The sequence below is a fragment of the Rana temporaria genome, chromosome 6 (assembly GCF_905171775.1).
Source record: "Rana temporaria chromosome 6, aRanTem1.1, whole genome shotgun sequence".
In the NCBI taxonomy this organism is placed as follows: domain Eukaryota; kingdom Metazoa; phylum Chordata; class Amphibia; order Anura; family Ranidae; genus Rana; species Rana temporaria.
This window is the reverse complement of record NC_053494.1, coordinates 163629648-163643271: the sequence shown is the minus strand read 5'-3', so window position 1 is coordinate 163643271 and position 13624 is coordinate 163629648. Positions and strand designations below refer to the sequence as shown.

At 40.2% G+C, this 13624-nt stretch overlaps 1 protein-coding gene across 2 annotated transcripts in view; it reads right to left on the bottom strand.

The window, feature by feature from the left end:
- Window positions 1-921: 921 nt before the first annotated feature.
- GPR155 (G protein-coupled receptor 155) overlaps window positions 922-13624 on the bottom strand; it is a 75847-nt gene continuing 63144 nt past the window's right edge. The window contains exons 15-16 of one of the 2 annotated variants that reach the window (XM_040357717.1): window positions 9356-9496; window positions 922-1468 (exon numbers count right to left, since the gene is read on the bottom strand). In XM_040357717.1, coding sequence (XP_040213651.1) covers window positions 1246-1468; window positions 9356-9496 — 364 coding nt within the window. In that variant the 3' untranslated portion in view covers window positions 922-1245. Of the gene's footprint in view, window positions 1522-9355; window positions 9497-13624 lie in introns of both variants that reach the window. The other variant, XM_040357718.1, reaches the window with a different exon arrangement.

The following is a 13624-nucleotide window of genomic DNA, read 5'->3' as shown; positions in this document are numbered from 1 at the left end:
TGGAAAGCAATTAAAGTAAACCCCCCCCCCCCCCCCCCAATGTGTGCCCAGCCTGCAGCCATCATAAGTAACTGGGACAAGCAAAACATAATGTACTATTTTGTCCCCTTTCCATGGTAATCTAGACTTAGTGGGAACAAATAACATGATACTCTATAGGGCAAAGCAGTACTTGGTGCTGTCCTATGTATTCTGCGTCTCTCCCCTCTTATTTCAAAGACAAAAGATGAGGTTGAGGCAAGTCCTTCATATGACTGAACATACGTGAATAGTCCACCAAGCTACTCAGGGAAAGTCTGAGAACTAAGGGTGGGTAATCCTCACCATATGGCAGTGGTAACCAAATTAATAATGCATAATTGACCCCTACATTTAATCAAATGTTAATATTTGGGTATGTTGTATGTACAGTTCTAGCAGTGTCCAGCTTTGTTACTCATCACAAATATTTTTTTTTTCCTGCAGGTAAAGCCCCAAAAAAATCCTTCACTAAATAAATACAATTAAAAAAGAAATCGCAAGGGTTTCATTGTGCTTCAAAGTCATAACCCACCCAACAATGACAATCCAGTGTTAGATGGATTACTGTAACAAAGAACAGACCAAAAGCGCCAATGGATAAAATGAATGGCTTTAGAGCATGGTCAGTGCCATTTCCAATTATGAAAGCAGCAGACCAACTCCACCTCTTGGTTTCTACCATAGGAGTAAATGAACAGTTTGTATTAGATACAAGAGGGGCAAGAACTCCAAGTAGCAGATTTTACCCCTAGGTGAGCAGTTGACTTACTAAAACTGGAGTGTGCAAAATCTGGGGCAGCTTTGCATTGTAGCCAATAAGCTTCCAGGTTTTATTGACACAGCTTAACGGCACAAGCTAAAGTTAGAAGCTGATTGGCTACCATGCCGAGCTGCACCAGATTTTGCACTCTCCAGTTTTAGTAAATCAACCCCTGTGTGCTTTTTCACATTGGTTCTCTGCAGCAGGGACTATCTTGGGCACACATACGGTGTGAGCTGAGCTGCAAACTAGTTCTGTAGCCTTTCCCACAGCGATCACAATACTTTTAACAATGCCAGGTTTACCAAGGCTTTAAACAGCCAGCCCTGATGATTTTTGCATAGCTATAAACACAAACACGTCAGCGTGCTTATGTTAATGGTGTCTTCAGAAATGTTAGAGACAAGTATTAAGACACACAATATCCAAGACAATGGAAACAAGTACACAAAACTGCAGATGTGTCATCTTCTCTGGTATTGGACACGTCTTGTTTTCAGCATGCGGTAGTAGAGGTTTTCATCTCGAAATTCGTATTCGTCTGTGATATGCTGAATGACGCCTCCTTTCAGCAGTCTCTCTCCATACTTAACTGCTTCGCCGCGATCGGAAGATAGTCCCACCTCGACAAGCCAGCTCACCAAATCCGAGCCCCAGAAGATTATAGCGGAGTTTCTGGCACCACACCTGTGTGTCAAAGGAATGATTCACCCAAATGCTCTGTAACTCTTGTGCCAGGGCTGTGATTGGCAGCAGGTAAAGAAAAATAAGAGGGAAAATAGGATAGCATGATATAGGCAGGTTAGATCAGTACAGGGTCATAGAACATTAGAAGACAGTAAGGGGAAGTGGGAAGAGCATGAACTAAAAATACATTTGTGTATAAGCTGTAGGAGACAACTGGAATAGTCTACAATTTGGAAAGAACACAAATTGATTTGGGAGAAGTGCATTATTATTAATGGGCATGTAACTATGTGTGACTATTTCCATGAAATACCACGACACCCCTAAGCTCCCAATTGTCAGGTACTCATACAAATTTTGTTTTTCTCCTGTTCATGACTACATCTCAGCATGTCCGCCATAGGTCTGAAGCAAGGAATAAAAAAAAACAAGTCTAATAATGCAGTGGAAGCCTTCGCTGTTTTAAATTAGCCTCAAACCTGAGCGTCCTACTTTCTAACACCTATGCCAACAAACATGTGTAATGCCTGGTACACACACTACAGGTTTTTTTTGTGCAACCCAGCTGGTTGCAGGAAAAAAAATAAACTGACAGCTCTGGTCAGGAGCCACTGTACTAACCATGCAAGGTTAGTCCAGCGATCTCCCAGACAAAGCTGTTGTGTACTGATAGAGGGGACGCCTGCACCGACCCCACCACTAGAACACTGCTATTGGCTGAGAGCGCTGATTGGGTTTTCAAGCATGCATGTCTGACATACACACAGTCAGAGTATCGGCCGGCATTCACCCCATGTTTACGGGCTTAAAAAAGATGTATATACTTCTCTATTTTTAGGCCGCTCCAGAGTTTGGTCACATGATCTGGTTCCCCTATGTCAGCCACCACCGCTTCAGGAAAGAGGAAGCACTGGATGGACCATGAGTCCTATGAGTGAGTTCACCGCGCCAGGCTTTACTAGCCATTGTTGGAGCATACTCTCCTTTTACCTGCAGGAGCCAATGGCTGACACAGGGGAGATCACATGACCAGACGAGATGAATATAGTAAGTATATACATCTTTTTTACACAGGTTAGTAAGCATAGGTGTTAGGAGGAGGCATTGGGAAGTTTTAAGAGTAGTTAGGGTTAAAATGGAATTCCACTTTAAGCACTATTGTTAAGTGGTAACTGCTCATTGCCTAACACTCAGCTTTCAAGTTACACTCAATTTGCCTGGGCTTGTAGATTCACTATATGGGTAAAAATATGGCGACTCCCCTTTAAATTATTAAGTTAAAGTGATTGTAAAGTCAGAAGTTTTTTTTTTATCTTAATGCATTCTGTGCATTAAGATAACACGCCTTTTGCGTGCAGCAGCCCCCCTAAAACTTACCTGAGCCCCATCTAGATCCAGCGATGTTGCAGGAGTGTCTCGGCTGCACAGGACTCCCCCTCCTCATTGGCTGAGACAGCAGCGTGGCGCTATTGGCTCCTGCTGCTGTCAACCAAAGCCAGTCAGTCAATGAGGAAAGAAAGAGGCGTGCCGTAGCTCAGTGTCTGAATGGACACAGGAAACTGACAAGCTGCATGCTGTGGGGGCACTCAACAGGAGGGAGGGGCCAAAAGCACCGAAGAGAGACACAATAAGAGCATCTGGGCTGCTCTGTGCAGAACCACTTCACAGAGCAGGTAAGTATAACATGTTTTCAACAAAAAAAATAATTAAATACTTCAATATCACTTTAGGGCAGGGATCTCAAACTGGCAGCCCTCCAGCTGTTGCAAAACTACCCATCATGCCTCTGCCTGTGGGAGTCATGCTTGTAACTATCAGCCTTGCAATGTCTCATGGGACTTGTAGTTCTGCAATAGCTGGAGAGTCACCAGTTTGAGACCCCTGCTTTAGGGTGTTTCCAGTGAAGGGAGCTGTTAATGCTACAGCATATATTAACATTTTAAACAACTGTTTAGCATGCTCTTATGGCTGAATCGGCAAGAAACACACTCCAAAATCATTGGAAGCTTTCCTAGAAGAGCAGAGGCTGCTCTATATCAATGTCCAAAAAAGAAAGCGCAGCAAAAGCTGTCTACTTTTCTCCAACTTAAGCCTTATATTGAGCTTTAGGAGCTTGAAAGGGGGAGCCTGTCCTCTCTCATCTGTGTTGTCAATCGATATTTACAAACTGTTCACAGAAAAGCAGTAAATGCGCTGAAAAATTTACTAAACTGCACCACTTACTGGTTGTAAATGGAAAATGTGAAATATTAAATATATATATATATATATAAATATATATATATATATATATATATATATATATATATATATATATATATATATATATAGCCTGTCTAGGGAAAAAAAAACAGCCTTGGACATAATGTATAGAATTATATATATACACACACACACACACACACACACATATACATACATACATACATACACACACACACACATATACACACACACACACATACATACAGTACAGACCAAAAGTTTGCACACACCTTCTCAATCAAAGAGTTTTCTTTATTTTCATGACTATGAAAATTGTAGATTCACACTGAAGACATCAAAACTATGAATGAACACATGTGGAATTATACATAACAAAAAAGTGTGAAACAACTGAAAATATATTTCATATTCTAGGTTCTTCAAAGTAGCCACCTTTTGCAGCAGACACATCTCTAGAACTGGTAAGAGGAGACTGTGTGAATCAGGCCTTCATGGGAGAATATCTGCTAGGAAACCACTGATAAAGAAAGGCAACAAGCAGAAGAGACTTGTTTGGGCTAAAGAACACAAGGAATGGACATTAGACCAGTGGAAATCTGTGCTTTGGTCTGATGAGTCCAAACTTGAGATCTTTGGTTCCAACTCCCGTTTCTTTGTGCGACGCAGAAAAGGTGAACGGATGGACTCTACATGCCTGGTTCCCACTGTGAAGCATGGAGGAGGAGGAGGTGTGATGGTGTGGGGGTGCTTTGCTGGTAACACTGTTGGGGATTTAATCAAAATTGAAGGCATACTGAACCAGCATGGCTACCACAGCATCTTGCAGCGGCATGCTATTCCATCCGGTTTGCGTTTAGTTGGACCATCATTTTTCAACAGGACAATGACCCCAAACACACCTCCAGGCTGTGTAAGGGATATTTGACCAAGAAGGAGAGTGATGGGGTGCTGCACCAGGTGACTACCTCTTGAAGCTCATCAAGAGAATGCCAAGAGTGTGCCAAGCAGTAATCAAAGCAAAAGGTGGCTACTTTGAAGAACCTAGAATATGAAATATATTTTATTTATTTTTATATTTAGCTTTGATGCCTTCAGTGTGAATCTACGATTTTCATAGTCATGAAGATAAAAGAAAACTCTTTGAATGAGAAGGTGTGTCCAAACTTTTGGTCTGTACTATATATATATATATATATATATATATATATATATATATATATATATATATATATATATATATATATATATATTATGTGTGTATATATATATAAGCAAAACTCAGTAGTTGAACCTAATACGATTGTTATGTTAATACGTTTATACAGTGAATGCTCCCACAAGCAAAATAAGATCAGGGAAGAGAGTGGCCCAGATGAATTTTGGTCACATAAAAGTCAGCCATTTAGCTTACAAAAGCTTTGATTTCTAAATTATTTCACCAGACTACCCGATTGTTACAATCATGGGCCTTAATGTGATATGGCTATGTGGACAAATAGAACAAGCTTTACATGTAGTGCAAATTAAACTGCAGACTGTTACAGTCAGGAAAGCAAACACACAGAAATGAAGGAAGCAAGGAAGAAATGGCAAGAAAAGGGATGAAACCAGACTTGCTATAAAAAGCAACATGCATTAGCAACAATTATGAAGTACAACACCTTTGTCCACCTGGGGCATTATTACTATTTGGTATTTACCATCTGTATACATTTTAAAGGTGAAGCTAGGAGGAACTAAGAGAAATCACTTTTTTCTAATCAATATACAGCCGTGTCACATGACCCAGATCTTTCCCACACTGTCTGCAGGGGAACATGAGCAGGAGGAGCTTCTAGTCCTCTGATACTGGAAAAGTGATTGTCACCGGCGCAAAAATAAGTTCTAAATAATACTATATTGACCTGCTGCAGTGCTGTATAAACCTATGAGGTTTAGGTGAAAAAATTAAAAAGGTGTTGGTACTGCGCTGGTATAATAATGTGATATCAAAAAAAAAAATTTTTTTTTTTTTTAGAATTTTTTTTTTTTAGTTTACCCAAAAAAAATGTTTTCTTTTATTTGACCCCTATAGTGATATAGTGCTAGATCCAGTACAGTGATGTACGTGATGGGTCACTATAGAAACAGCTCTTGTGAACATATGTACTAGCGTGATGCTATGTGCATATGCTGTGCCATCAAAAATAAATAAATAAATAGATAAATATGGCTACCCCAAATGATGTGCTAGTGAAACAATATTTCCAAAGTGCTATAAGTGAGTCTATAAACTATTATGAATATACATGCACAAGTGTGCGAACATATGAATAATATTATTAATATATAAAAATAATAATAAGGTGCGTTGGTGCCAAAAATTAGTTTTTCACAATTCATGTGCGTTCATGCTGCAACACGCCAGTTCACAAATTCCAGTCCAAACAGAAAGTGTTGCTGAGTTTAAATCCTGGTGCTATATTTCATGCATACAGGGTGCTGTCACTTCTTCCACCCGACAAAGATAAGTGCTACCACCACCAACTGCTGAAATGCAAACTCACCAGACCCCAGCTGGTAATGTGCCTCAAAAACGTATTCCGTTAAAGTTGGCGAGTCCTCTCAGGATGTTCCTCAATGCCTCAAAGAAACCAAGGGGCTCATCATGGTGAAATACGTTTAAAAATATATTTATTTAAAATTCATAATAAAAAACTACTCACAAGAGAGGTGCTTTAAAACCAGCACCTGGTGTCTTTGGCAGTGTCAGTCTTTTAGACAGCCGCTGAAGACGCAAAACGCGTAAGAAGCTATGTGGACAGCGCAAGGGGGAGTGTAATTCTAACCAGTGAGACCACAGGTACAGCAGGAGCCAGGAACGCACCCGTACGATAAGCTGGTCAGCGGCTGTCTAAAAGACTGACACTGCCAAAGACACCAGGTGCTGGTTTTAAAGCACCTCTCTTGTGAGTAGTTTTTTATTATGAATTTTAAATAAATATATTTTTAGACGTATTTCACCATGATGAGCCCCTTGGTTTCTTTGAGGCATTGAGGAACATCCTGAGAGGACTCACCAACTTTAACGGAATACGTTTTTGAGGCACATTACCAGCTGGGGTCTGGTGAGTTTGCATTTCAGCAGTTGGTGGTGGTAGCACTTATCTTTGTCGGGTGGAAGAAGTGACAGCACCCTGTATGCATGAAATATAGCACCAGGATTTAAACTCAGCAACACTTTCTGTTTGGACTGGAATTTGTGAACTGGCGTGTTGCAGCATGAACGCACATGAATTGTGAAAAACTAATTTTTGGCACCAACGCACCTTATTATTATTTTTATATATTAATAATATTATTCATTATTTATATGTTCGCACACTTGTGCATGTATATTCATAATAGTTTATAGACTCACTTATAGCACTTTGGAAATATTGTTTCACTAGCACATCATTTGGGGTAGCCATATTTATCTATTTATTTATTTATTTTTGATGGCACAGCATATGCACATAGCATCACGCTAGTACATATGTTCACAAGAGCTGTTTCTATAGTGACCCATCACGTACATCACTGTACTGGATCTAGCACTATATCACTATAGGGGTCAAATAGAAAAAAAAAATAAAAAATTGGGTAAACTAAAAAATTTTTTTTCTAAAAAAAATTTTTTTTTTGATATCACATTATTATACCAGCGCAGTACCAACACCTTTTTAATTTAGTCCTCTGATACTGGTCACATAAAAAAAAAATCAGCCACTGGAATACAGGAGTATATATCAATAAATGGTCCTATAAATATATTATTTGAAATCAAATCTTTATTATTTTGTGGAAATAACATAGTGTGGGCAGATTTCTGCCAGTCACAGGCTATGTCAAGCTCCTCCAGGCTGTCTTAGAATAAAAAGGGAGGTTAAAGTGATTGTAAAAGGTAGAAAGTTTTTAATGTTAAAGGAGTTGTAAAAGGTAAAAAAAAAAAATTCCCTAAATAGCTTCCTTTACCTTAGTGCAGTCCTCCTTCACTTACCTCATCCATCGATTTTGCTTTTAAATGTCCTTATTTCTTCTGATAAATCCTCACTTCCTGTTCTTCTGTCTTTAACTCCACACAGTAATGCAAGGCTTTGCCCCTGGTGTGGAGTGTCGTGTTCGCCCCCTCACTTGATGGGGGAGGGGGCAAGCAGGACGCTCTCTACGTTGCAGATAGAGAAAGGAGCTGTGTGTTAGTGGGCGTCCTGACTCTCCTGCTCACCCCCTCAAGGGAGGGGGGCGAGCACGACACTCCACACCAGGGAGAAAGCCTTGCATTACTGTGTGGAGTTACAGACAGAAGAACAGGAAGTGAGGATTTCTCAGAAGAAATGAGGACATTTAAAAGCAAAATGGAAGGATGAGGTAAGTGAAGGAGGACTGCACCAAGTTAAAGGAAGCTATTTAGGGAAAACATTTTTACCTTTACAACCCCTTTAATGCATTCTAAGCCTTCTTATGATAAAAAAATGGGACCCATGGTTCAATCATTCTAAACACTTCTTAAACCCTGAATAATAAATAATACTTTGTATCAGAGATCATTGAAAAATATAAGTTGTTTATGGTATTCAAGGATACTACTGATCACACTTTTTTGTACCAATTTTTGTACCCAATAAAAATAATTTGTAAACAAGAAAAAAAAAAAAAAAGATAAAAACCCTTTTGTGTGCAGCAGACCCCCTAATACTTACCCGAGTTCCATCTAGATCAAGCGATGTTGTAGGAATGTCTCGGCTGCCCAGGATGCCCCCTCCTCATTTGCTGAGACAGCAGCGCAACTCCATTGGCTCCTGCTGCTGTCACTTAAAGTCGGTCAGCCAATAAGGAGAGAGAGAGGGGGCCGGGCCACGGCTATGTCTGACGGGACACAGGGAGTTGCGGCTTAGCTCGGGTACCCCCATAGTAAGCTGCTTGCTGTGGGGGCACTCAACAGGAGGGAGGGGACAGGAGCACAGAAGAGGGACCTGAGAAGAGGAGGATCTGGACTGCTCTGTGCAAATACATTGCACAGGGCAGGCAAGTATAACGTATTTGTTGTTTTTAATAAAAAAGGACTTTAGTATCACGTTAAGCCTCCATTAATCTACATGGAAAATTCCCCCTACATTGTGTTTAGCTGGTTAGTGAGCATGGAGGAGAAGAGGAAAGTGGGCTGTCATTTACCACTGTGTAAACACCCACATGTGTGACTCTATAGTCACATGTGATAGGGAGGAAATGCTCAGCATAGAACCCCACTGAAAATTGAGCATGAGAAGAGTTGCCACCACAGCTGCAACATTTCTAGCTGAATTGGGGACATGAACAGAAGGGGGAAGAGAGAGCAGCAGAATCTACAAGGTTTTTTTGCAGAATACAGAAAACTAATCTCATAGTAGCTATGAACAGCATGTAATACACCATTTATTTATCGTTTTTTTACAGTTCCAAAAAATGTTACCCTGCACTCAAATATTGAGAATCATTGGTGTAATTCTCTCAGATTTAGTGGGCTTCATTTTACAGAGAACTAAATACAGTGAATGACACGGCAGAACAGTGACGGTGTTCGTAATATTTTAGGTATTATTTTTAGATGACAGGGTGACATGCAATTAGTATAGCTCCCCAGCTCAGTGACAGCGGAAATACCTTCTCTCCTTTACGATATTCCTAACACACAGGTCTTTGTGGTATTGTACAAACTGGTGGCATGTCATGCGGATTTCTTCTGGCAGCCGGGTCTCCTCAGGAGCCGCACTGGGTTCTCTGCCATTCCACAGGAATTCAAGTCTAAATGTGCAAATAAAAGACATTTTACAAAACAGACAGATTTACACAGGTCACAATGAACGTGTTTTTTTAATGTAAAAAGTTGATTAAAGAAAGGTTTGTTATAGACCCAAGGGTGATGGGGTGAATAGATATAAGTTTGGGAGTGTTCTTCACTAAATAGAATAGTAACTTCTGTGTGTGTTCCATTGATGTGGATCCAGAAACCAAGGTAAAGGGGGCCAGCTAAGAAATGTATAGAACGAAAAAATCCTGCTTTAATAGAGAGCTAAAAATGTTTAATAAATCTGACTTGTTAATAGATAACAACACGCATGTATCTTAAAGTTGTTTGTATTCAGAATTTCATTTAACCACTTCCCGACCGCGCATGTACATATACGTCGGCAGAATGGCACGTACAGGCACATTGGCGTACCTGTACGTCCCTGCCTAGACGTGGGTCGGGGGTCTGATTGGGACCCCCCCCGCTACATGCGGCGGGCGGGTTCCCTCGGGGAGCGATCTGGGACGACGGCGCGGCTATTTGTTTATAGCCGCTTCCCCGTGCTTCACTGTGGCGGCTGCATCGATCGAGTGATCCCTTATATAGGGAGACTCGATCGATGACGTCATTCCTACAGCCACACCACCCTACAGTTGTAAACACACACTAAGTGAACACTAAATCCTACAGCGCCCCCTGTGGATAACTCCCAAACTGCAACTGTCATTTTCACAATAAAGAATGCAATTTAAATGCATTTTTTGCTGTGAAAATGACAATGGTCCCAAAAATGTGTCAAAATTGTCCGAAGTGTCTGCCATAATGTCGCAGTCACGAAAAAAAATCGCTGATCGCCGCCATTAGTAGTAAAAAAAAAAAAAAATTAATAAAAATGCAATAAAACTATCCCCTATTTTGTAAACGCTATAAATTTTGCGCAAACCAACCGATAAACGCTTATTGCGATTTTTTTACCAAAAATAGGTAGAAGAATACTTATCGGCCTAAACTGAGGAAAAACATTTTTTATATATGTTTTTGGGGGATATTTATTATAGCAAAAAGTAAAAAAATATTGCATTTTTTTCAAAATTGTCGCTCTATTTTTGTTTATAGCGCAAAAAATAAAAACCGCAGAGGTGATCAAATACCACCAAAAGAAAGCTCTATTTGTGGGGAAAAAAGGACGCCAATTTTGTTTGGGAGCCACGTCGCACGACCGCGCAATTGTCTGTTAAAGCGACGCAGTGCCGAATTGTAAAAACCCCTTGGGTCATGTAGCAGCATATTGGTCCGGTCCTTAAGTGGTTAAGCAGCTGGTTTCCCCGATCCTACAACAGGGATCTCAACTGCGCTCTGACACCGAGATTTGGTATACCACCTCACTATCCAATGGGAAAGATCGCACTGTTTTAGAAAAAATGCGTCTAGTTCACTTTCATTTATGTGCGTTTTTTGATTAACAATTATTTTGCTTTAAAGTGCGTCTTTCCCAAGGCTCTGATGGAAGCAGCTGAACCTATTTAGTTTCACTAGGGGTAAGTCACAAGTCACTGGCTTAGAACTAGTTACTTAGAGAATGGCTGCTTCCATCAGAAGCTTTTCAACAGGCCTTTTTTTTTTTTTTACTCCTGACAAAGTCCCTTTTACGATCCATTTGAAGGCCGACACATTTTTATGTCTTTATAATACTTTACCCATGTAGGTCATTAATTGTGGCTTATAAATGCTTGGAAGTGCCCTTAAAAACACCTTAGTAAAAATGTTGCTTCCTTCCCACCCACTCCAGTGATCTATTTTGCCATAGTATAGTAACAGCTACACCACTTGGCACAAGTGTCCTCACCCAGACATGTGCTGCACTAGAAGAGAGTGTATCTGACCAATTCTATTACTGAGCCCTGACTACGAATTATACTGGATCTACCTACCACTGGCGCCTGTTAGACCACATGGGCATATTTAGATACCTTGCATAAATGATAACAGGAGTAGGGAGGCAAGAAATAGAAAATAGAGGTTGTTAGTATATTGTCTGACTAGGTGGTCAAAACAAGGGGCATCGATAGTTAAAAAAAAACTATTAGATAAGCACCTGAACGACCACAACATACAGGAATATACAACGCAATACTGACATATAATCATACACACAAGTTGGACTTGTGTCTTTTTTCAACCTCACCTACTATGTAACTATATATTTTTGTGACTTCAACTTGGCTCTGCAAGACGTTTGTAGCACACCAAAATTACATACAATTCTACAACCACAGCTAAAAAACGTTCCATATGCAACAGACGAAAAATGTCAGATTTAAAGTGGAAGTAAACCCTCCTATCGTTTTCAGCCAAGGAAGCGGCCATCTTGACCTCTGTTTAATCTGAAACTGCCATGATGTTGTACATGTGACCTGTTATATAACCAGCCATTGGATGGTTTGGCAGTTTGGTTGAGAGCACAAACAAATGTGACAGCTAGCATTTCCGACATGCCGGGAATGTTAACTGTTTTTGTAACTATCAAATTGAAGGGTTTACTTCCACTTTAAGTGTTTGCTGTGATGTCCAGCACTGCATCTCTCTAAATATACAGTTCGGTCCATATATGTTTGAACACAGGCACAATTTTAATATTTTTGGCTCTGAATGCCACCAGAATAAAATTTAAATGAAACAATCCAAATTAATTTGAAGTGCAGACTTTCAGCTTTAATTCAAGGGGTTGAACATGAATATCAAGTACAAATTTTAGAAACTGCAACCATTTGTATACACACATACATTTTCAGGGGCTCAAATGTAATTGGACAAGTGAATAAAAAACAGAAATAAAATGTTAATTTTTAATATTTTGTTGAGAACCCTTTACTGACAATGACTGTCTGAAGTCTGAAACCCACGAACATTACCAAAGACTGGATTTCATCCTTTTTGATGCTTTGCCAGACTCCAACTGCAGCTGTCTTCAGTTGTTCTTTATTTGTGGGTCTTTCTGCCTTTCGTTTTGCCTTCAGTAAGTGAAATGCATGCTCAATTGGGTTGAGCTCATGTGATGGACTCGGCAATTGCAGAATATTCAATTTATTTTCCTTCTAAAGCCCCTGGGTTGCTTTTGCAGTGTGTTTTGGATCATTGCCCATTGTGTTTTGGATCATTGCCCATCTGTACTGTTAAGCGCTGTCCAATCAACTTTGCTGCATTTGGCCGAATCTGGGCGCACAGTATATCTCTAAACACTGCAGAATTCATCCAGCTGCTTCTGTCACATCATCAATAAATACCAAATGACCCAGTGCCACTGGAAGCAATGCATGCCCATGCCATCACACTGCCTCCAACATGTTTTACAGATGTTGTTGTGTGCTTTAGATCATGAGCTGTTCCAAGCCTTCTCCACACTTTTTTCTTCCCGTCATTCTGGTACAGATTAATCTTAGTTTCATCCGTCCAAAGAATAATTTTCCTGAACTGGTCTGGCTTTTTAAGATGTTTTTTGGCAAAGTCTAATCAGGCTTATGAATGGTTTGTACCTTGTGGCAAGCTCTCTGCATTTGCTTTTGTGAAGTCTTCTCTTGATTGTAGACTTTGACAATGATACGCCCACCTCCTGGAGAGTGTCCTTCACTTGTCTGGATGTTGTGAATGGGTTTTTCTTTACCATAAAGAGGATCCTGCAATCATCCACCACTGTTGTCTTCCGTGGACATCCAGGCCTTTTTATGTTGCTGAGCTCACAGTGCGTTCTTCTTTCCTCAGAATGTACCAAACGATTGATTTGGCCACTCCCAATGTTGCTGCCATCTCTCTGATGGATTTGTTTAGTTTTACAACGGCCTGTTTCACTTACATAGACAGCTCCTTTGAATGCATGATGTAGGTTCGCAGCAATAGATTCCAAATGCAAATACCACACTTATAATCAACTCCAGACCTTTTACCTGCTTAATGAAGAAAAAATTAAGGAGTAGTACACACCTGGCCATGAAACAGCTTTTGATTCAATTGTCCTTTGGCACCTTGAAAAAAGGGGGTTGGCTAGTCTACAATGCCTAAACCCTTCCTCCTTTTGGATGTATATACCCTCAAATTAAACCCGAGAGTGTGCACTTTCAGCCCATATGCATTATATAACAATAGCT